At 44.9% G+C, this 21,131-nt stretch overlaps 1 protein-coding gene across 4 annotated transcripts in view; it reads right to left on the reverse strand.

The window, feature by feature from the left end:
• Window positions 1-20,852, reverse strand: part of JADE1 (jade family PHD finger 1) — a 38,312-nt gene extending 17,460 nt beyond the window's left edge. Inside the window, exons 1-3 of one of the 4 annotated variants that reach the window (XM_057373290.1) lie at window positions 20,708-20,852; window positions 11,632-11,709; window positions 608-690 (exon numbers count right to left, since the gene is read on the reverse strand). In XM_057373290.1, the coding sequence (XP_057229273.1) occupies window positions 608-690; window positions 11,632-11,683 (135 nt within the window). In that variant the 5' untranslated portion in view covers window positions 11,684-11,709; window positions 20,708-20,852. Of the gene's footprint in view, window positions 1-607; window positions 691-11,631; window positions 11,712-16,961; window positions 16,997-18,210; window positions 18,285-19,252; window positions 19,620-20,707 lie in introns of those variants that run through there. The other 3 variants (XM_057373289.1, XM_057373288.1, XM_057373291.1) reach the window with 3 other exon arrangements.
• Between the last annotated feature and the right edge of the window lie 279 nt (window positions 20,853-21,131).

Raw genomic sequence — 21,131 nt, forward strand, 5'->3', positions numbered from 1 at the left:
TTCTTTGCAGCTTCTACAAAGTCTGCAGTGTAGCATTTTGCCTGAGGACAGGAAGATTCAGCAAGAACATTTCCAAASAAATAACAGCTGATCCATCCTGGAAAGTTCAAAGATTTCTATCTCCCCTGGTAGGATTTCTTCAAAGCACTACACAAGACAGAACTGTCAGGAAGCAGATTTCTAGTGTGACAAGCACTTTAGCAAAGATCACACACCAAGCACCAACACCAACTATGAAATAAATGCACCTAATGTAAATTTCCACTGTTCACAGATCAAGCTACAAATAAMCCCCCATGTCTAGAATAGCACAAGAGAGACTCTGCAGCTATGCTGAATGGGTGTCAAACTACAGACAGAAACTGGTGGTGGCAGGAGCTGTGCCAACAGCTGAACTCTCTAATCTTCAGGGGAGGGGGAGAGGGGAAGAAGGGGTGAGGGAGGCCAAATGTAGCAATAAAATTGCCAGCCAAAATGTAAGGGGAAAAAAAAGAAAGAAAATGTACATTGGAAGAATTGATCCATAACCAGGAAACACGTATGTATACATTGTGTGGACAGGTACATTGACAGATACAACAAAATGCAAATCAAATTCCAGAAATACCTCAGAAGGCTTCCGGTCTTCATCTCTGGARCACGAAGTCCGATGACGGCGAGATCTGGAATGCTGGGACCAAGTAGACAGACCTAGGATACAGAAATGATCATTTGCAGGCTTCTGTGACAAATGTCCAGGAAACTCCTTCAAAATGAACCAGAAAATAAAAGKCACTCAATCCTAAACTTTTGTGATCTCTCTCTCCTGGGTCTGTTTTGCTCCTCATTTCCTGACTGAGGTATTGGCTGCACTGCACTTACCTGCCTTCCACCCAGCATTTGAGAAAAGCCACTTCATCAAATCCTTCCCCTGAGCAGCACTAAATGATTTCCTGCAGATTAATAACTGACCAGGAGCRCTGCCAACAGCCTGGGATGCACTCTTTGAAGTTAATGTCCTAGATACCYACATTGGTCACCTGGTTCCTGCTGGAATGAGCCTCTGTAAAATGCAGCAYGCTGCCACACTCACACAGCAGAGCCCACGGAACAAGCTGTTGTCTCTTCTCCTGAGCAAATCTCCCCGTGTGGGAGATTTTTGTCTGCATAATTACTCACTGCATTCCAAACAAATTATACCTTTGTGCCTTCAAACCGTTTGACAGAGTCTCTGTCAGCTTTCAGAAATATTGTAACAGGAGGGAAGGGAAAAGAGAAAGAATCTGCACTCCTTTGACAAGATAGTGCTTTGACACTAGAATATATTATACCTGGGCAAATCAACTAATTTCAGCACAGTAAGATTTACAGCTACAGCAGCTATTTTCCACTGCCAGCCTCACAGCAGTCATGAAAAAAATAAAGCCAACAAATCCTTCTGGTTGCAGAGATGGAGGACTTGTAATAGGTCTATCTGATAAGGAAGCGAAGACCTATGAGCTCTGGAGGATGCACTCAGAATTTGCAAATTTTTTTTTTTTTTTTGTAAATTTAAATTGTAGACAAATGGAACCAAACAGATGCAAATGCCTTCCCACACTGCTCATTCCTTGACTGCCTATGCACAAACGTGGTGGGAGTAAAAAGGGTAAGGCTACAATCTGTAAGGGCAGCACCACCTCCTATCAGCCAGCAGAAACCTCCYGAGGATCAGAAAGCACTGTTCAAAAGCACAGGATGGGGTAAGTTCTCTATTAAAAACAAAAAAATAATTTTAGCAGTGAAGCAACTGTTCAAGACTTTCAYAGGAAAGGGATGACTGAATTATAAGTCATCAGAAGAATTCATTATGYTTTAGTTACCCGTTCATCTTCTCTTTTCAGTTAGTAATACATTAAGGAATCTGCCCCAATAAAAACTCCCTGGAACACAGCAATGAATAACAGACATTACACAGAATATGCATAATGGTCCAAAATGAAGCAATGTTAACASCAAGTAGCTAAAAATCTTATTTCCTGAGGTAAGAATACAGAAAATATTATTTTAAACGAATGCTAGTGTTTTAATATAAAAGATGCTGAAGTTATTGGCACTCTTCCTCCTTTCTATGAAGAGAAAAAAGGAAGAAAAAAAAGAAAAAAACAGTGACTGACTGCCATTTATTAATCCATGAGAAAAGTCAAGACTCCCAAAATCATTCAACTGCCATTCCATTTAAATGTTCCCTTGAAAAGTGGAGAAGAAACACAAGCAGRAGGATGAACTTCCTGTGAGGCTCCTATGAGCCCATGCCCAAACTCCATTTAAGGTCAGAAGAGAATAAATAAAATTCCTCAAAAGCTGTGAGATATACAGATCAAATGCGCAACAAAAAAGCCAAAAGACAAAAAAAAATCCCAGATTTTTTCCCTGCAATGTAGCAATGTAAATATTAACATTTTAACACTCAAACAGATGTGATTTCTTTAATCAACAGCCCCACCAGAAGACAGACTACATACATACCCACACAGATTAGTATTCAGTTCTCATGGGGTCTGATATTTTCCATTGGCAAGACATTAATATCTGACCAACTAGCTGCCACTGAGGTGTTCAGCCAGTTAAACTGCTGCACCAGCGAGCCAGCACTTGGAAATTTCCAGTTCAGTTGTGGATCTGAGTGGTTTTGTACACTGCTGGACCTGGGAGAGAGATCCTGCACACAAGATAAAGAATTGAGAACAACAAGCTGTACTGGAAAGGTGTGTGGGATTCAAGAGTCTGGGAGAGATGAGCTGGTGAGGCTGGAGGCTTTAAGGCAGTTGTTCCCAAGGAAGTCAAGCATCTGGCAAAATCAGTGTGGTGGCAGGGTGATGTACTTCTGGGTCTTTAGCAGGGTCCTTTAATTCAGCTTTTATGACAACTTATCATAAATTTAATTAAAAAGGAGTATGAGCTGCTGGTTTGGTTTTTTTTTTAATGCATTAACAGACAGATTTCCAGGTCTCTCTCACACCACGAAGAAGCTACAAAGGTGAGGAATAAAACAGTCCCTGCCCTATCATCCATCTCAGTTTCTTCATAGACATCAGAACGAGCATCTCAAATGCATAATTCTGTGTTCACGTACACAAGTGTGGTCACTGCACTAATTAACTATTCCATGTTATRCAAAAGGTTAACTATGMTCATCAAAATTACAGGAGCTTCACTTGAAATGATTTTTTAACTGCTGTAGGAAAGCRAACTGTAAAATTTCCAAGCCTAAGTGACAACCCAAACGCAGCCAGCCTCCCTCAGGATCTGCTCTAATGAGTGTTTTCTCCTCACCACCCTGAGTAAGGAAAGGAAAGCTTCTCAGGTAGTTCTGTAACAGCCGCTTCCTCACACACAAAATTGGAGAATTCACAGTGGAAACACTGTTACTGCAGAGGCTGCTGGATTTTTCTGAGCAGGGTAAACTTGACTGTACATAACACTCAGAGAAAACGGTGGAAGAATTCCTCATGGGACTGAGGTTTTCCTACACACTGCAGCTAATAGATGACCTTTGGCAAGGGCTTCACGTCAACAGAGAAAACATTTACTCACTGAATAAACAAAGCCTGACTGTAAGCCTTGAATTCATAGATTCAAACCAGCACCACTACTCAGACACCAAAGTAAGAAAGTGAAGGAGCCAGCTGAATGAGAGAAAAATATCCAGCCCAGTGRAGTATTGAATCTAGCTACTTTTGAAATCCTAAACATGAGTTTCAACTGTGCTTCCATCAAAGCTACTGGTAAAATATCACTGTCTTCACCAGTGTCAAGTCCAGGTCACAGAATTTCCCAAAGCTGCTCTCATTAACAAGCCATCCACCCACTCTACCCACACCAGTAAAAGCACAGGAGGAAAATTAAGGATGTTATTTGTCTAATAAGCATCCTTTCCATATTTTCATTCCTAATCCAGAAAAGGGACCTCACGGAAAGCAAAAATTCACAGCAATTACACCTACTTCAGTGGTTAATGGTCTGATTTGTACATCTGAGTGCACCAAGCAAGAACCACTCCTGGATTATACAGAAGGAAGAACTGGCTGCGGTCAAAACAAAACACAGGATTCRAAACAGCTCTTCTGTGCTATAAAAAGAAAATTAACCTAGTTCAGTTAATTTCGAAAGATTCCAGACACTTTTCACCAAAATCAYTGAGTATCCAAAAATCATTGTATTCATCAAGTTTTCTGAGTACTAGCCCTAGTCCCAAACTGGATTAGTCTTGGATCACCAAGACTAGAAAAACAGTTAAAGATCAAGACAAGAGTTAAACTCAGTTTTGGCAAAATAAAATTAAAATTTAAAAATCATAAGGGAAGTCTGAATTACTGGGATTTGGAAGATGTAAAAGTTCTGCAAAATAACATTATATACCTCATGGGAAGACTGAGTTTCACAGCAGATGGAAAGACAGAGAGATGTTAAGAGAGCCCATACTACCAAACACCATGTGAGAAATAGTAAATATCAAAAATACACAACTCCAAGGCATGAAGCCAAATAAATGCAATCAAAACATGCACTTCCATCCTCATTGGATATCAGAGATAAAAGGTATTTCATTAAGTGTTACATGATCATGGCAAGTTTAGGATAACCACAGCAGCCTAGTCAGCAACATCACTCTGAGAGGGAGATCAGGATCATTTGGATTCTTTGACAGTTTGGATTCTTCCAAGGTGTTCATGTGTTTTAAAAAGATTTCATCACTGAGAACAATGGCAGAGGGATGGTACTTTTATTACATGTTCTCAGTCTTCCTTTTGCATTTATCTCCTTACAGAGAAAAAGCAAAAAGAAATCCCAAACCATTAAAAATGTGTAATCCTCAGCAAGGGAGGCAGAGCTCTAACACACCACTGGCGCTGCAAAGGACTTCTCAGACTCAAATAGGAATTTTTTCTGTTCCCCAAGGCTGCTATGAACACTCTACACTGTAAATACAGTGTTTTTATAATACTGCCACAGGGTGTATGTAACACACATGCCTCCTGATAATAAAAGAAAGCAATCAAGGAGCGTGCATTCTTTTTCCCCACTTGTGAAGAGCACACGCTTCCCAAAAGGAAAAACTTAATCAATTTTAACGGCATCATTTTATTAAATGATCTGTCAAGAAAATGTTTTCATTCCCCCCAAAAAAATCCAATCAAAACAGAAAATTGCTTGGAACCAATAAAACAATTCAAGCCCTGAGGGAATTCCACAACTAATCCAGYGCTCAGCATGAGCAGAGAAGGCTCAGCTGTTGGGTACGGTGCAGCACTGTAAAGGCACCTGTAAGGCACCCAACTGTGTCCCTGGAGAAYGAGCTGCTGCTCCAGCCTTGAACACTTCAAAGGTTCAGATCACTGAAAACCCCTCTCCCCCCATAAATACACTCAGCACAGCAGAGCAAAGCAGCCCTGACACCGAGCAATGTCCTCCTGTCACTTCTGCTTAACACTGAGACCAACAAGGTGCTGCTGCCAACGCTGTCACAAACATCTGCAGCCTGAGGAGGAAACAGAGATGCTCAGATTCCCCATTTAGTGCCCTGGCCCACAACTGCTGACAGTAGGGGCAGATTCCTTCATGCCCAGAATCTAACTCCAGCACAGAGCAAACAATTCTATGGGCAGTTTCCATKACATCAGGGGCAGAAAGAGCAAGAAGTCCTCAGGCCCTATCACAGAGAAAGCAGCACGCAAGAAAACACAAYCTGAGACATCATTTCACACAGGCAAATTTCCTTTCTCGATTTTCTGTTGCTGGAGGGYTTGCCCATCTCTCTTCCTTATCTTTATAGCATATTATTACACAACAATCTCATTCAAGATCAAAACAGGAGAAGCAATAGCCTTTTATCTCTTGTCAACAGCAATGCTACTTGAAATTTACTGTCAGCTGACAACTCCCCAATTGCAGCTGCTGAACAATGTGTCGATCTATAGGATTTCTGCAGGGTTTTACAACACCACAGCACAATTGCTTGGTCTCTGACACACATAATGAATGGTCCTTTGCAGCTCCTCACCACAGCACTTCAACACAAGTTCCCTCCTGTCATCCCTTTCCTCAGCAGCACATAGTTGAGTTTTATCATCTCAAGGAACACAGATGTAACCACACAGGGGCACATGTCACTCTTCCAGCAGTCASGAATTCCTACACCTCATCTTATTTTTTCAGCACACAATGCAAGTGCCACTCAAGCTCCCTGTCCAATTCTCACAGTAACCACATTTTGCCCTAACAATGAACAGTTTTAACTCAAGTTTACTGCAGGTTATCAAAGGCAATTTGAGCACCTCTCATGCTAGCACTCATGGCTTGGTAACATGATGTTGTCAGGCCTTGGAAGTCCAGTGGAGTAAGGTGTACTCAATCTAGCAGTCTTGTAAAGAAAAATGTACCTCTCTAAAAATGAATCACAGAATATGATGAGTTGGAAAGGACCCATTAGGACCAGGCACTGAAGTGACACTGACAGGCCTGGAGTCTCTGGGGTCCTTCTTGCCCTTCTTGAAAATTGTGACATCCGCCAGCTTCCAGTYAGCTGGGACCGCTCCAGACTCCTAAAACTGCTCAAAAATCGAGAGAGAGGTTTTGCAATGACATCAGCCAGCTCTTTGAGAATTCTCTGATGAATCCCATGAGACCCCATCGATCTGTAAGGATCCTGCACAATTTCAGGGTCAGCTGGGAGCTGATTATCCTCACAGTCATGATCCTCCARCTCAGGGCAAYSAGACTCTTGGTCCATCWTCAGAGTTGAAGACAGAGGCAAAGAATGCATTTAACACCTCTGCCTTGTCCATGTCCCTGTTTGTGAKGTGACCATCCTGATGMCATTTCRATATTGCCTTTTGCCATTAACATATTTTAAAAAATGTTTTTTATTGTCCCTTACCTTTCTGGCCACCTGCTTTTCTAGCTGAGCTTTGACCCCACGAATGTTCTCCCTACAGCAGCAASCAGCATMTCTGCATTCTTYCCRYGTCACCTGATCTTGCTASCACTGGGCATTCACCTTCCTTTTTCCTTACATCCTGTTCAGCCAAGCCTTCTGCCTCACCTGCTTGGCTTGKGAAATTTGGGAATGGCCTGATACAGTGTCCTGAGGACTTATAAACTGACAAGTGCTGATGGTGCCCAGCACCTGCAAAAACATTTTCCCAGGGGACTTTACTCGCTAGTTCCCTGAGCAGCCTGAAGTCTGCTCTCSTCATGGCCAGAGCTGTGCTTTTCTTAGCACTTTTCCTCCTGTCCAATCTTTTTTTCCTGTCAAATGACAATAATGATTAAGGGAAGCCCTTTCCCTAGATGCAACACCTTATCAGCCAAGATAAGCCTTTCAAATCTCTCTTCCARACTGCTCAAGCAACTTCTCCAAACACCACTCTGAGAGTAACCTTTTGGTATTTATTTTCCCCATTTGTCATCACTCCCCAACCCTTTTTCAAAGTCACAGTAGTGATGCTAAACTCGCTGCTTTGCCCAAATTCTGAGCCCTGCAGCTACATTATGTTCTGTTGTTTAACCACCATCCCTCACCTACCAGCCAGTTCAACAGAAGAACAAAAAAATGTTTCTTTTCACAAAGCCCCGCGCACRTAATCGCCGCATTTCAGGGCAGCGGCGGCTGCGATTCCACGGTAAATGACACGCACCCCCAAGGTTATGTACTCTGTAACCTTTGTGAAGGCACCCTGGGATCCTTCTCAAACACTCCAGGAATCCACTGGGATTCAAAGCCCTTTCCAAACCTAAGATCCCCGCCGTTCAGCCCGTGCAATGGATATTGGCAAAATTCGTTTAACTTTAAAATAACATTTGTTTAGCAATGATAGAATAAGGGCCTGCCTAAATTACAGGACTCTATTCCATAATCCGCAGGTATTAAATCTTTCATTTCTCAGAACTCACGTGAAACTCTGTAAATCTTGGGAGTATTTTTCATCTGCAAGCATCTTCAGTTCTTCTCTCGGACACTCTGCATGTAGGAGCATGATAAATTGATAACCCCTCCAAGAATAAATGAAAAAGCATCCTGGGAGCAAGTAAAGTCTGAGTAAAATCAGGCGACCAAAGCAGAAAAGCTTTCAGGAGTCAACACTCTTAAACACTTCCCCAAGCCTCTCTCAACACCATTCCTCTGTATTTAGACAGAAGTTCAAAATCCAGAGCGATGCCTGCAGCCATTTTTCATTCAATTATATTTCACGGGTAAGATGTTCAAAAGCGACCTCTAATTTCAGAAAATGAAATCCCTGAGAACACGCTGGGATATCCAGGGAATAACTGCAGCACTGCCAGGCACCACTGGCACTGACACCTCTCACCCAGGGCTTCAGATATGCTATTTTGGCTTTGTGTTGAAATGAGGATTTAGAATTTTGATTCTAAAAGGACACAGCTTAATAAYTTCCAGTAGTTAGGTTGAAGTACATGAAATAAATACTTTTGGGAGCTTAGCTTTAGGGGAAGAAAAAAGTCTGAGGGCAAAGAAGTAATGAGGAAAGCAAGAGTGCTGACTTTAAGCTGCAAGGCTTTAAAATACTGCAAATAACACAAAACTACCCRCACTAAAATACCTTACAAGAGTCAGTAAATACATGTATATACCCTAGGAGTGCAGCCATGTTGTTCAGCTTTCTTTTCTTCTCTATTTTGCCCCTAAAGGAAAGCCATTCTCCCTCTTTTCATCTCACAAAATGAGAGCACCTTTTTCTTCCTCTGAAGAACTACTGTATCTCCAGCAAAATGTATTTTTAGCACTTGGGTATGAGCTTTGTTTGCTTGTGACTACCAAGGAAACTGATTCAGCTCAGTGATTCAATGGAAAACACTTTTTGTTTATAAATTCCATTAGTCGTGGCATCATTATTATTACAGATAATCCTGAGCTCAACAGAATAAAATGTGGACCTTTTTTCAGGCCAAAATATTTTCCAGGTTGCACAGGGCTACAAGCTGGAGCCTACCCCAAAAAAGCACTACCATTCAGGTTACCCCACATTTATTCAGCAACCCTGATGATGAAGCTCAGATCACAGCCTAGAAAAGCACAGGATGAACACTCAGCTGCAGAATTGCAGCAGCTGGAGGCCCAATCCTCACCTTGTAGAATGAGGGAGATCAGTGTTGAGCCCTAAGCTCAAAGACTGGAGAGTTCATAATGATGCAGCAAGTCCTGGAGGGTCAAGAGGCACCACTGACTGACTGAGGTGTTTGCCAATAAGACTGAAAGTAGATGTTGACTAAAATTTCCATTTTTCAATTAGAAGATTGTTTGAAATGCTCAGAAAAGCCAAACGTAATTGTTGTCTGCCTATGGAAGCTCTGACAAGGAAAATACCGAGTGAAAAACTTGAAGTTTTCAATGCAGATCACAAAATCTCATTTTTTTTTTATTTTTTTGGGGGGTGGAATTCCTTACTCTTTCAAGACTTACTTAAGTAAGTAGAATGGAGGTACTATTGGCAAGTAAGAATACAGAAACAGATGTAGTGAAGGGTAATCAGTAATTCTATCAAAGGCAAGAGAGATCCTTGTGAAGGTGAAACCTGTAAGGGGACACCCCTGACATTCAAACATAGCTGCAGGAAACCACTGGTATCTCCTGTAACAGGAAAAGTGAAGAGAAAGGACCTGAACTTCAGGGAAGTCTGAATGACAAAAAGCCTTGGAGGTGCTGACCTGACATAAAATGTTATCTGAGCTTCTGATTAATAACCCTTGATCTTTTTTGGCATTATATAGTAATAGARTGAATATGCATGAACCTGTACCTGAATTTGCCCAGTTACTTCACAAGAGGAAAAAAAATAAATAATCAAGAGAAAAAAAAAAAGTGCAGTGCAAAGGAAGTGGTGTACATTTCAAATAATACCAGAAAATACTTCTAAAATTTCACTGCCTTTGCCATGTAATTTATTCAATAAAGTTATTTGCAGTAACCAGCCTTTAACATAGACAGATGATAAAAGGGCAAGAGGTTTGCTTTTCTTTTCCAAGCTCATTTTCTTGGATCTTGATCTATGGAACTATATTTTGTGGAAAATAAAATTCACTGAGTCAATAACTCTATTCCAAACAGTCATACATCAAATGACATTACAAACAAGCACTGCAATCAGCAACAGGTCAGTCAATTGTATCTATTTCAGAATTTCAATTCCAAGATTAACTGCTTCGTATGTTATTTGGTAAAACCTGTTACACAAGGCACATCAAGGGATAAAAGATTTAAAAAAAAAACAGCTAAGAGAGTGAAAATAAAGCCTACTATTAATATGAAACTATTTTATAAAGCTGCTAGGAAATGAAAAAAGGTGAAGCAAAATTCTAATGGAAGACATGTTTGCTGCTGCTTATTTTACAAGTAAAAACACACCAATGTTTCTGGGAAGTACACATCACCTTTGAGGAAATGCACTAATTTTTGACAATAGAAAGTAAACTTCTAACCAAGAAAAACACATTTGATTTGTTTGGGTTTTTCTCTTCCCAAATCCTCCAGCTGCAGGTAGCTCTGCAAAACCAAGCCAAATTCCTCACCTCTAACAGATTTTTCCCACTCTTTATTTGGATTAACTTCTAATCAGCCTGCTGGTTCTTACCTTCTCTAATCCTTTCACCTTTACTACTTCATTTCAGCAACAGYTTGCCCAGGGTTGTTTTAAGAGGCAGATTTGGCCACACCTGAGCAGATTCCCAGGCAGCACAGACACACCTAAGAAATGCAGGCAGGTGAAGCAGCAGCCACAGTGTATCTATCACAGGGCTGAGTTCTAAGAGTGAAGCTTTCCAAAGCACCTGGGAAGTCACCCCAATCATTTTCAGACCGAAGTTTCACAAAAGACCTCAGGTTTGAAGATGTGCACCCAGATAGATCGAACTAAAACCACAAAAACCTCTCTGACAACTGGTTAAGCCGCAATATCAAGTACAATCCTGCTTGCTTGTTTGGGCAAATAAGACACCTTGGCGCATTCCCCAAACTGACATTTTGTCTGTCCCCATTGCTTCTTTTTTCTGCTTAAATGAAAGATTAGGATTCTATTTAAATGAAAGATTATCAGTCACTGGGATCCAAACACAAGATACAGAGAGATACCACAGTGTCTGACAGTTGAATCAGCATAGAAACAGTTGAAAACATTCTGTACTCAAATTAGTGATTTGCTGAATTCAAATTCTTGTAATTCCTCAATGAAAATCTTCAAATGCAGCGAGGAGCAACTTTTATGCTCCATTAATCTTTTCTGCTTAAGCTTGAAGCACTGTACTTTCCCACTGCAGAGTATAAGAACACCGAAACAAATTTAAAGCAAATTTAAAATCTTTATGCAAACTTCTGTGGGCACTGTCAGTAGAAGGCTCCACGCTCTTTCTGTCCTTATGACAATAAATTATGCTACTTGCAAAGATTTCAAAGGTGACCACTGACTTTTTCTTCTTGTTTTATCTCATTACCTAAATGTCAGTTCTATGGGGGAATCCTGGATGTGCTGTCCCCCWGTGCTCAGMATGACTGAGATCCTGACAACACMCWTTTCTACCAGTCCAACCAATATGGAAAATGCACTGAAACCTGTTCAACTCGTAACCTCCTGCACTCTACAACAAAGGAGCACTTACTGCCATTGTCGTCAGAGTCCTCACTGCTGCTAGGAAGCCGATGTCGTTTCATGATCTCCCCGGGAAACAGCAGGCAGCCTGGGAAGCAATGAGACAGCACTTAACCCCAGGTAATAACACACAGTCATCAGCTGGAGCTTCTGATGGCATGCGAGCATTTACAGCACACAAAGGAAAACAAACAACTTCAGCGGCAGCTGAAATGTGAACAGGGAACCTGGGAGGATGCTTAATTAGGCAGTTATCATATGAACATTGGAGAGCCTCTGTGACAATCCCACCAACGCTTTCACCCCCCAAAAAAAGTGTGTTTTGTCCTGAGAGGTGTTAAAATCACTAAATATCTGCAGCCAATGTGCTCAACTTCCCCTGCCCATACTGACACTAGGTTTGCAATACAATAACATTTTTACTGCTTGTGTAAATATTTACTTTGGCTAATATATTTCTGGAGCAGTTTTATTCCTGTTTAAAGTGCCAGATTTACRAAATTGGAGATTAAAGTCATCCACTTAAACATAAAAAAATGAAACGTCAGCAGTAGCAAGCCCAGTTTTCCCAGGTTAACCAAACATGCACCATCTATACCCTGGAAAGCACGACCCCCTAAAGATGAGAGAGTTACTTCCTCCTACAGGCACATTTCTAGCACCATGCCCAAACTGTTCTTTGGGAGTAAAGATTCTTCAGATGATTAYTCAGAAGTTCCTCCAAACTGCCAGTTTTCTACCAAGTTCATGGGCACATGAACCATTGATATAAAGTCAAAAAATTCCCAATCTCTTTAACTGCTGGTATTTTCGCGTGCATTCCCTGCAGAACAAAACCAAATTCAGAAAAAACAAGGAAGCTGGAAATAGCCAGTCAGTATTTACATGTAAAAAGCTGTTAAAAAGTSCAAGTTGAAGAGCAGAAAAAACATGACAAGACAAGTCCAGAAAGGCATATCCACCAYGATCTAAACCGACAAGGACTCTAGATGCACATCAAAGCTCTTGCCACATATCAATCATGGTTTTGACAAGGCCTAGGCACCCTGCTAGCAGCAAATCCCTCACACCTATCTCTGMACACAGATTTTGATATCAGATGCCAAAATATTTTTTTCCTCCTAGGTAAGTGCAGAAAACCTAACCTTATTTCCTCGTGAGTTTGGACTGCCTCGAAACCTCTCAACAAAACTCTTTCCACTGGGCCTTTAGTATAAGAATTATCTTCTTCAGCTTTGATCACTGAGAACACAGCTCACTGCAGATAATGCAGTAATGCCTTCAACTTTCATAAGGCTGATTCCCAAAATAACAAAACCCAAGAAGTCTAACCAAAGCCTGACACCATTTCCRAAGGAGTGCAAAAACATCTGCTCCTCCAGAAGCGATTAACATAAAAAGAAAATAGTACTTATGAGGGAATTAATTTTATCACCACTASCAAGTCACAAGCAACTGAACCTGAGATTGTATTTTACACTTCCAGTGAACTTAATACAGTTAAGAGCCCAGCATTGCAGGATTGCCTCCTTTTTCATATCATATGTGCAAACAGAGYTGGGGGGAAGCCTCCCTCCCACAGACTGACTTTTCAGAGTGGGATTTAATACATCTGTCATTGAAACAAGTAACAGTTTTAAACTGCAAACTGTGCTCACTGAAGAGAAGTTGAATGGTTCACCTTACCAAGACCTTTCGTCAYCATTTCACAGAGTAAAAGTTCACACACGCCATCTGATGCCAGAGAATAAAGGATCATAAATGGCAGCCTCTTRCAGGGCTAGGAGAATTCTCTCCAAAAATTGCTTTGAAGCAGGCCAGAACTTTGTGTGTATGGGAGACRGAAATGCTGCCAGCGGATAAATACACAGACCAGCCAGGACCATCAAAACCCACTGAACACAGATCTGGGATAAATGCAGGAGATCCAGAGCCAAGTCACTTACAGAGACTGAAAGCCAACATTCGGTTTCAAAACAGGCTAAGACAAAACTGAAAAATCAATTAGTTCTTACAAGGCCAAAACAGGGGGATGAATATCTATTCTGTAAGGCATTTTTTCTATTAGCATTTTCACAWATTAATAATAGCAATGTAAAAGAAGATATACACTGAGCAAAAATCTCCCMTAAACAAAGTAAAGAAAATTTGGAAGAAGATAAATTGTCCTGTCTCAGAAGTGCAATTTGTATATTCCTGGTCAAAATCCTCACTTCTTGGTTTATTTCCCACATGGTCTGAAAAGCACTGTAAAGCAAAATAACAGAGTATACAGACACACACGTGAACTTGCAACAAGCAAGAAAATTTGGAATTCTGCTCCTTCACATCTTTCTGTGCATTTTGAGTTGATCTTCTCCTGGCATATTTTCTGCAAATTCAAAAAAAAAATGAAGAGACATCTTCTTCCTCCTATCACATGTGTTTAAAAAACAAGCTGAGCATCTCCTTTTTGGTTCTGTTTAAAGGAAAGAGTGGTATTCACACCTCCCAACTGAAGCACTCTCCAGAGTTTTTCAGGAAATAAGCTGGAACAGAAGCCACTTTSCTGAGTACAGAGTATTAGATAAGGCARCTAATTTCCYTGTCCACTCTAGTCAGGTGTCTGAAGTTGGCCACACTGAAAAGTCTGTATTCCCAACAGTAACACTAAAAGAAATACCCCATTTGATGTGGCTCCTGTGAGATCRTTTTACAGATGCATGGGTGTAAAAAGAGATCTCATTTTCCCATCTTTGAATTTAACCTGAGTTTACAAGGAGCTAAATCACAGATGAAAAAGCAGCATTTGGCTTCTTAGAGCAACACTCAAATCCCATAAGATTAACCCCCTGGAACTTTTGTCATTAGAAGAACAGCTTTTTTTCAACTTCTAAAATAGTTTTAAACTGCTCCCACCAGATGTTCATATCCACAGCTCAAAACACATGTTCTAGAGATAACACTGGAACAGCCAGTAAGACTTAAAACCAYGCAGACTGAAACGCTGCTGGGTTTRAAGGTATCACAGTGTCTCTGCCCCAAAGGCTACTGCTTTCTGTCATGTGGAGGGTGACTCAGAGTCACACCAGGAACGCATTAGAAAATGCATTMAAATGCAAAATACATTAAAAATAAACACGAGGATTATGGATAATGATGGTTAGATGCAGACTCATGATGCAAGTTTTTTCCCTGTTCCTGCAGGCATACACTATGATCACCATGCCTGTARGCAAAGAGAACTCACATGTAAGGGAACAAAAAGGGTAAAACATTTGAGCCCAGCTTTAACATCAAGATTAAAAGCAATGCACCCCAGCCTGCAACACTTGCAGGGCAGGAAGAGACACCCAGATGACTGAGCTCAATTCCCAAGTGCCTGCAATCACGTAATTGCTGTCCAGCCCAGAAGTTTCCACAAAACACTCACTGCACCCACACATGGCACAGAGTGACCTCSCAACTCCCCTGGCAGAAGGAAGGGCTGTCTGAAGCAAGGAAGCAGCCAGCCAAGCAGTGCCTGTGAACCCTGGATCCTCTAGCAAACATTTCTACAGCTGTTTTTCCCCAATTCTTACACCAACTCCAAAAGGGCATTTGCCCAACACACCATTTCCCTGAAGAGAGAGCCCATCCCATCAAAATCYACCCCCAAGTCCAACATCCCTAGGCTGCTTCACCAAGCTACCTCAGTTTTGTGATACCTGTGAATTTTTAATAACTCAACAACTTTTGTATATGAAGTGTCTCTGTTTCATTTCCTTGAAAGGCAATTATTTGTGTTAAAACCATCYTTTCAGAAATCAGTCAGGCCAACACACAGCATGCTGATAGCATTTTCTGCTGTGCACTCCTGTAAAACATTTACCCATTTATTGGGGAGGAATCAAACCAGACTCAGCTTTCAACCAAACACAGCTTTCAAGAAACAGCCACAACTYTGCTGGCAATGTCATTCCAATCCCACAGGCAGCAAAGCATCCAAGAGCACTTCATGCAATCACAACTCAATGATGGGACAAAAACCATGTCTTTTTAGTGCCCAGTGGTCCTCAGATGAGCTGGCCATACCAGGGCAGCACACATTTACAGAAACAAGTCACCAGCCGCTTTTCCATCCTTTTCCATCGTGCTTGCTCTGGAGGTTAAGCTCTGGGTTTTTCTCATTGATTAGGTACAAACTTTAAACACGCTCTGAATGCACCTGTGGACTTCGATGGTGCCTTTGTTCAATTGTTTTTAAAGGCAACATTACACTGCCTGAAACTGGCTACTGTAATTTGGAGATAGTGGCAAGCCTTTTTCAAAATACTTTAAATGCTGTGCGAACGAAATGACAATAATCCAATATAATCAATTTTAGGCCACAAAACAGCATTTGAATTTACATATCCTCAACTCCTAAGTTGAGCAACCAACATCTAAATCTATACAAATAAGTAGATGTAGGTGGGCTGTCCACTTCCCAGTATTTGATGACAGATGCAGTGCAATGGGTAAGACCCAGCAACATGACACAGCACAGCAAATTCACTATTTTTAGCAGTATGMATTATCATGCTACTCTATTCCYACCTTTCCAAGAGGTAAAATAACCAACAAAACCCAAAGACCCCATGGGACAGCAATGTCAAGACCTTTCCTTTTTTTCTCCCACGCTGAAATCCCAGGAGTTGCACTAAGAGTGTAAAAAATCCAAAGAACAGAAATCCAGAAACCACCCTACAAAACTGGCACAACAGCCTGCACACAYGTACACCCATGTGCCACAAACTGCATGCACAGTTAAAAACCCCACATAGTTCTTCACTCAGTTTGACCTCAAGTAGAGAGGCAATCAAAGAGAAAMGATGTAAAGTGTGTCAGTCCTTGTTATGCAAATAGCTAAACAGAACCAGATTGYAAAAAATAATTACACATGGAAAAATCTACATCCTCAGGTCAAAGGTTTTCCACAGTACAATTCTTACTGAAGTATTTTCAAGGGCTGTATAAACCCCTGGGTAAAAGAGTGTATAATTCAAACTCTGACAGACAATTAACTGTAACCATGTTAACGGGTGTCACTATAACAAACTGCACTGAACAGCTGCAGAGACAGAACGGGAAGAAAGCAGAGTTATGACAGATGTACACCCTGAAGTCAAACTGAAAAACTGGCTCTTCCTGAAAGTAACCCACTAACTGCAATGAAACGAAGACTTAATTATCTCTGGTACACAASAAATYTGCTTCAAAACACCTATTGTACAAATGGAAGTGAAGTGTGAYATCRCTTAATAAAATGGATAGCAGATGAAGACATTTGTCTTCTATTACTGGGCTCTTTTTAAATAGCTTATTTATAACACCAACCCTTCTTCACCAGCACCTGACATCACAAGAAGCCTTTTTGCTTCTATCCTAGACCTAAAACAAACAACAAAAGGAAGCACATCAGAATAAGTTACATTACTAAAATCCACCTAAAACTTTAAAGTTCCAGTAAAGCTTTCACAGCAATATTTTACAGTCACAAGGATACAAGAAGAGTTCTTAAATGAAATAGTACAGCATTGTGGAACATGGTCCACAGTACAAAGAGCCACAGACCCTAAATCTGGAGGAAAAAAAATCCTCCAAGTCTCACGAGACAAAGAAGTACATGGYCAAACAAGGCCAAGAGTGTTCTCCACAAGAAATACTTCTACTGAATTCAGCACACCTATTCCAGATTTCACATGGCAAGAGAGCAGCACAATTTGGACACATCAACCCAACACTTCTTGGGAATCCACAAGCTCATTTATGCACCTATGCAAGCCAGCTCATAATGTTACCTTACTACCTGGGCAGTGGCAGCAAATTATTCCCAAACTGTACTGGAGAAACTGACTGCCCAAAATCTCGAGCAAGGCACAAACTGGGCTCTGTGAATTAATGCAACCCAACCTGCACCCACTGCAGTTCATCTCTTCCACCCAGGAAATGGTGCCAGCTTGGTCAKGTCCAGCTGAAAACAGGAGTGTGAAGCAGCAGTACTAACTATATGGAGAAAACATCTGAGGAAAGACTGGAAGTTTTTTCTTTTACTACACTCTGTGAATTGGGAATGAAACCAGAGAAGCTGGAAGGGAAATCTGCAGCTGTGAGARGAAAAGGGAGTTTATTATTATTATTTTATTTTAAACATATGTATCAAACATAGCTCAGAAGCAGGGAGCAAGTGGTATCTGAAGCCAGAGGGAAAATCCTGCCACTAAAACATACAATCCTTGCTGTTTCAACAATATCCCACTGAGTGTGAGAAATCTCTAGAAATAGAATCATAACAAGCCTATTTTGGCATAACTTTTATGAAGGTTTTAGGTTTGCAAGTGTGGGCAGCTTCTGACTTAGTTAAAAGACAACACCTGCTTAAAAAAGAAATTATTCCAAGTAACAGCTAAATCTTTCTCTAAAAAATGGGGCTGGCATAAAAGCATCTTTAGCCTTCCACGTTAAGGAAGGCTGAATCCTACTGGACTTTCTGATACTCTCTCATAGGTACGTGCGCCCTCTCAGACGAGGTCACACACAGCCTGTTGTACTGGGGGTGCGGCAGACCTCAGGCTGCCCCGGATCTCACCTGCGGGTGAATCCCACAAACTTTCTCAGAATAAGGCGGTCAGCCGAGGAGCCGGAGAGCGCCGGGAGGAGCAGGCAGCCGGCGGCAGGCGCTGCTCGCAGGTGCGCTGAGCCCCCACGGCTGCGGGCTCGGGGCCGCCACTCCCGGGGGAAGAACAGAGCCTTCGGGAGTCGCTTCCACTCATGCCCAGCCCGACAGCCAGCTCCAGCCCAGCCGGGTGCCGCTCCGGGCGGCTCTCCTCATCCTCATCCTCCTCCCGTAGCGATCCCATCGCCGCTCCGTTCCGGCAGCGCGCCCGCCCGGGGCTGGCAGCAGCCGCCAGGGCACGGCCGGCGGCCGGCTGAGGTCACGGAGCAGCCTCCCGGCTCGGGAACCGCCGGGTTACACCTCCCCAGCGGGGGTGGCACCTTCCCGGCCAGCTGCACGGCCGCCGGCTTCCATGAGACACAGCCCGGCTCGCCTCCTCCTTCTCCTCCCTCCCGGCTCCCGCTCCTCCCCGCCGCCGGCCGCACCAATCCGCTCGGCCACGGCTGCAAATCAAACTTGGTGGCCCCGGCTCCGCCGCCTCTCCCTCAAAGCCCTGTCACTGCCGAAAACGGCCAAGGCACCTTCCCCGCCCGCCCCCGCGGCCGCGCTGCGATGGAGTGGGTGGACGGGACGGCGGATGGAGCGGCAGCTCGGAGACGAGCTCATTTTCTGTGTCTGTCTCTCCTCCCACTCCTAGACAGTTCTGGAAACTGTGTTATCACCTCTTGTCACAGGAAACCAACCAGCAGGCGGTGCAAACAAACAAACACCCTTTGCCTCCACCCTTCCCAAAATCATCCTATCGGGAACGAACGGGCGGGCGCGAACAGGAAAAACAAATTAAAAAAAAAAACCATAATACCCCACACAAATAAAACCAAAACAACATCCCCCCACTCGAAAAAAAACCACCACCAAAATTCTCCTGGGAGCAGGCGACTAGCCGAGCCCAGGGCCGGGCAGGGTGGCTTTGTCTAACTGGAACAAGTGGAATGATGGCTGGAGCCGCACTCACCTCCCCGGGGAAAGCGGCCCGTTACCCAGAAATGCCGCAGCCCCGCTCCGTCCCGCTCGCCAGCCACCGGGGCAAGAGCCAAATCGCGGAGCTGCCCYGACCGCCGCCCGAGCAAGTTGGGGCGTTCTCCGCCGCTCCCCGCGGTCCCTGTGCGATGTTCCGTTCGCGCCCCAACACCGCCGGCCGCCTTTCCCCTCCCTCGCCCGCAAACTCCGGCCCGGCCACGCGGATTCGCCCCTCGGCCTGCGCCGGGCACCGGCCGAGCGGCGGGAGGGGGCCGGCCCCCCGCGTCCTGCCCAAGTTCGCTCCGCGCCCCCCGCCCCGCTCCCGCTTTGATCCCCGCAGCCGGGGCGGGGGTCGGGCGCCGCGGGGTCGCCGTGCACCTGCCGGCCGCTGCCCCGCTGCCGCTCCGCGCCCCGGCGGGGCCGGCCAGCGCCGCACACATTTCCCCGCCTTTTCCCACTCTCAAACACGTGGACTTCGGGGCTCGGGGAAGTTGTTCTGTACCAGGAGACATCGCGCGCCCGCCCGGGGGGACAGGGCCACCTCTGACAGCCCGGGGCTCCGCGCCTCCAGCGGTGCACCCACCGGTGCCCATCAGGCAGGCGGCCGGCCGGGTGCCTCCMGCTCACCGAAAGGCAACTTCTGTTTAATTTCACCGATGAGCAGTTTTTATGCTTTCGAAGCATTTTTTTTTCCCCACAAGCCAAATCCAAGTGCAACTGGGGGGGTACGGCGGGGGCAAAAAAAGCTGCTCCCGCACAAGAAACACCTCCTCTCCCACGCACAGCGCTCCTCGCCCGCGGCGAGAGGCGACGGGTCTCGTGGGCATCTGGGTAACACGGTGACACACAGTGGCCATGACTCTCCCCCACCCCCTTCCTACACATCAGTATCCGAGCGGGACTTGCGCTCTGCCATTGCCATCTGGCTACCAAGTTGCTCCAACGCTTCCTACTTTCCGCGGCGGGCGATACCCGGCGCTGCCCCCGCGGCGCAGCCTGCAGCGACGCCTGGGGCGCAGGGCCGGCGGCACGGCACGACACGACACGGCATGGCACGGCACGGCACACCGGCGGCTCATTTGGCCGCCGCACCTGGGGAGCTGCGCGCTGCCCGCTTGCCCGCAGCGGAACAAAAAGGGACCCGCCGCCGCTTGCCGGCACCGGCCGGTCGCGCCGGGCGGCAGCGCAGCCTCCCCTCCCGCCTCCGCCCGCCCCAGCCCCGCACAAGTTGCTTGTGGGATAGCGGAGCCGCAACTCGGCCGCCTCCCCTCGCCCCGTACCGAGCGGCGCGGCTCTTGGCGCCATGTTAATGACGTACTATCTTATTTCCACTAGGCAGCGACCTTCGGCACGAAACTGCTCTCCCGCCGCCTCCGGAGCGACAAAAAAACCCCATCAAATATGGCTGTGCTGGCGGCTCCGCGGCGGGCGCTGCGGCGGGCACGGTTACCTGCTGGCGGCGGCGCGGCGGCGGCGAGGGCGGGCGGCGCGGCCGGGCTCCCCCTGCGCGGAGGGCTCGGGGCCGCCGCATGAGTTCGGCGCGGCGCCGGGCAGCGGGCACGGAGAGCGGCTCGCTGCGCCACACACACACACACACTCTCTCTCTCTCTCTCGCACACACACAGATTCCCTCTGACTGACGTTTGTACTTGTTATGGAGGAAGGACTCCGTGAATCAAACTCGTTTCTGGGTCACTGCTGCCACAGGGGGGAGCTGCTTTAATCCCCTGCCAAAACTGGAAGGCGAGGGAAGGGGGGAGAAATAATAATAATAATGCAGCGCCGGGCTGGGGAGGCGGCGGCGCGGCCCCGGGGGAGCCGCCGTTAACTCTTGGCGGGCCCGGCCGCACCGTGCGGGGYTCCCGCCGCCGCCC

Source organism: Malurus melanocephalus, unplaced genomic scaffold (assembly GCF_030028575.1).
Source record: "Malurus melanocephalus ecotype Western Australia unplaced genomic scaffold, MMel_1.1 scaffold_192, whole genome shotgun sequence".
Taxonomy (NCBI): domain Eukaryota; kingdom Metazoa; phylum Chordata; class Aves; order Passeriformes; family Maluridae; genus Malurus; species Malurus melanocephalus.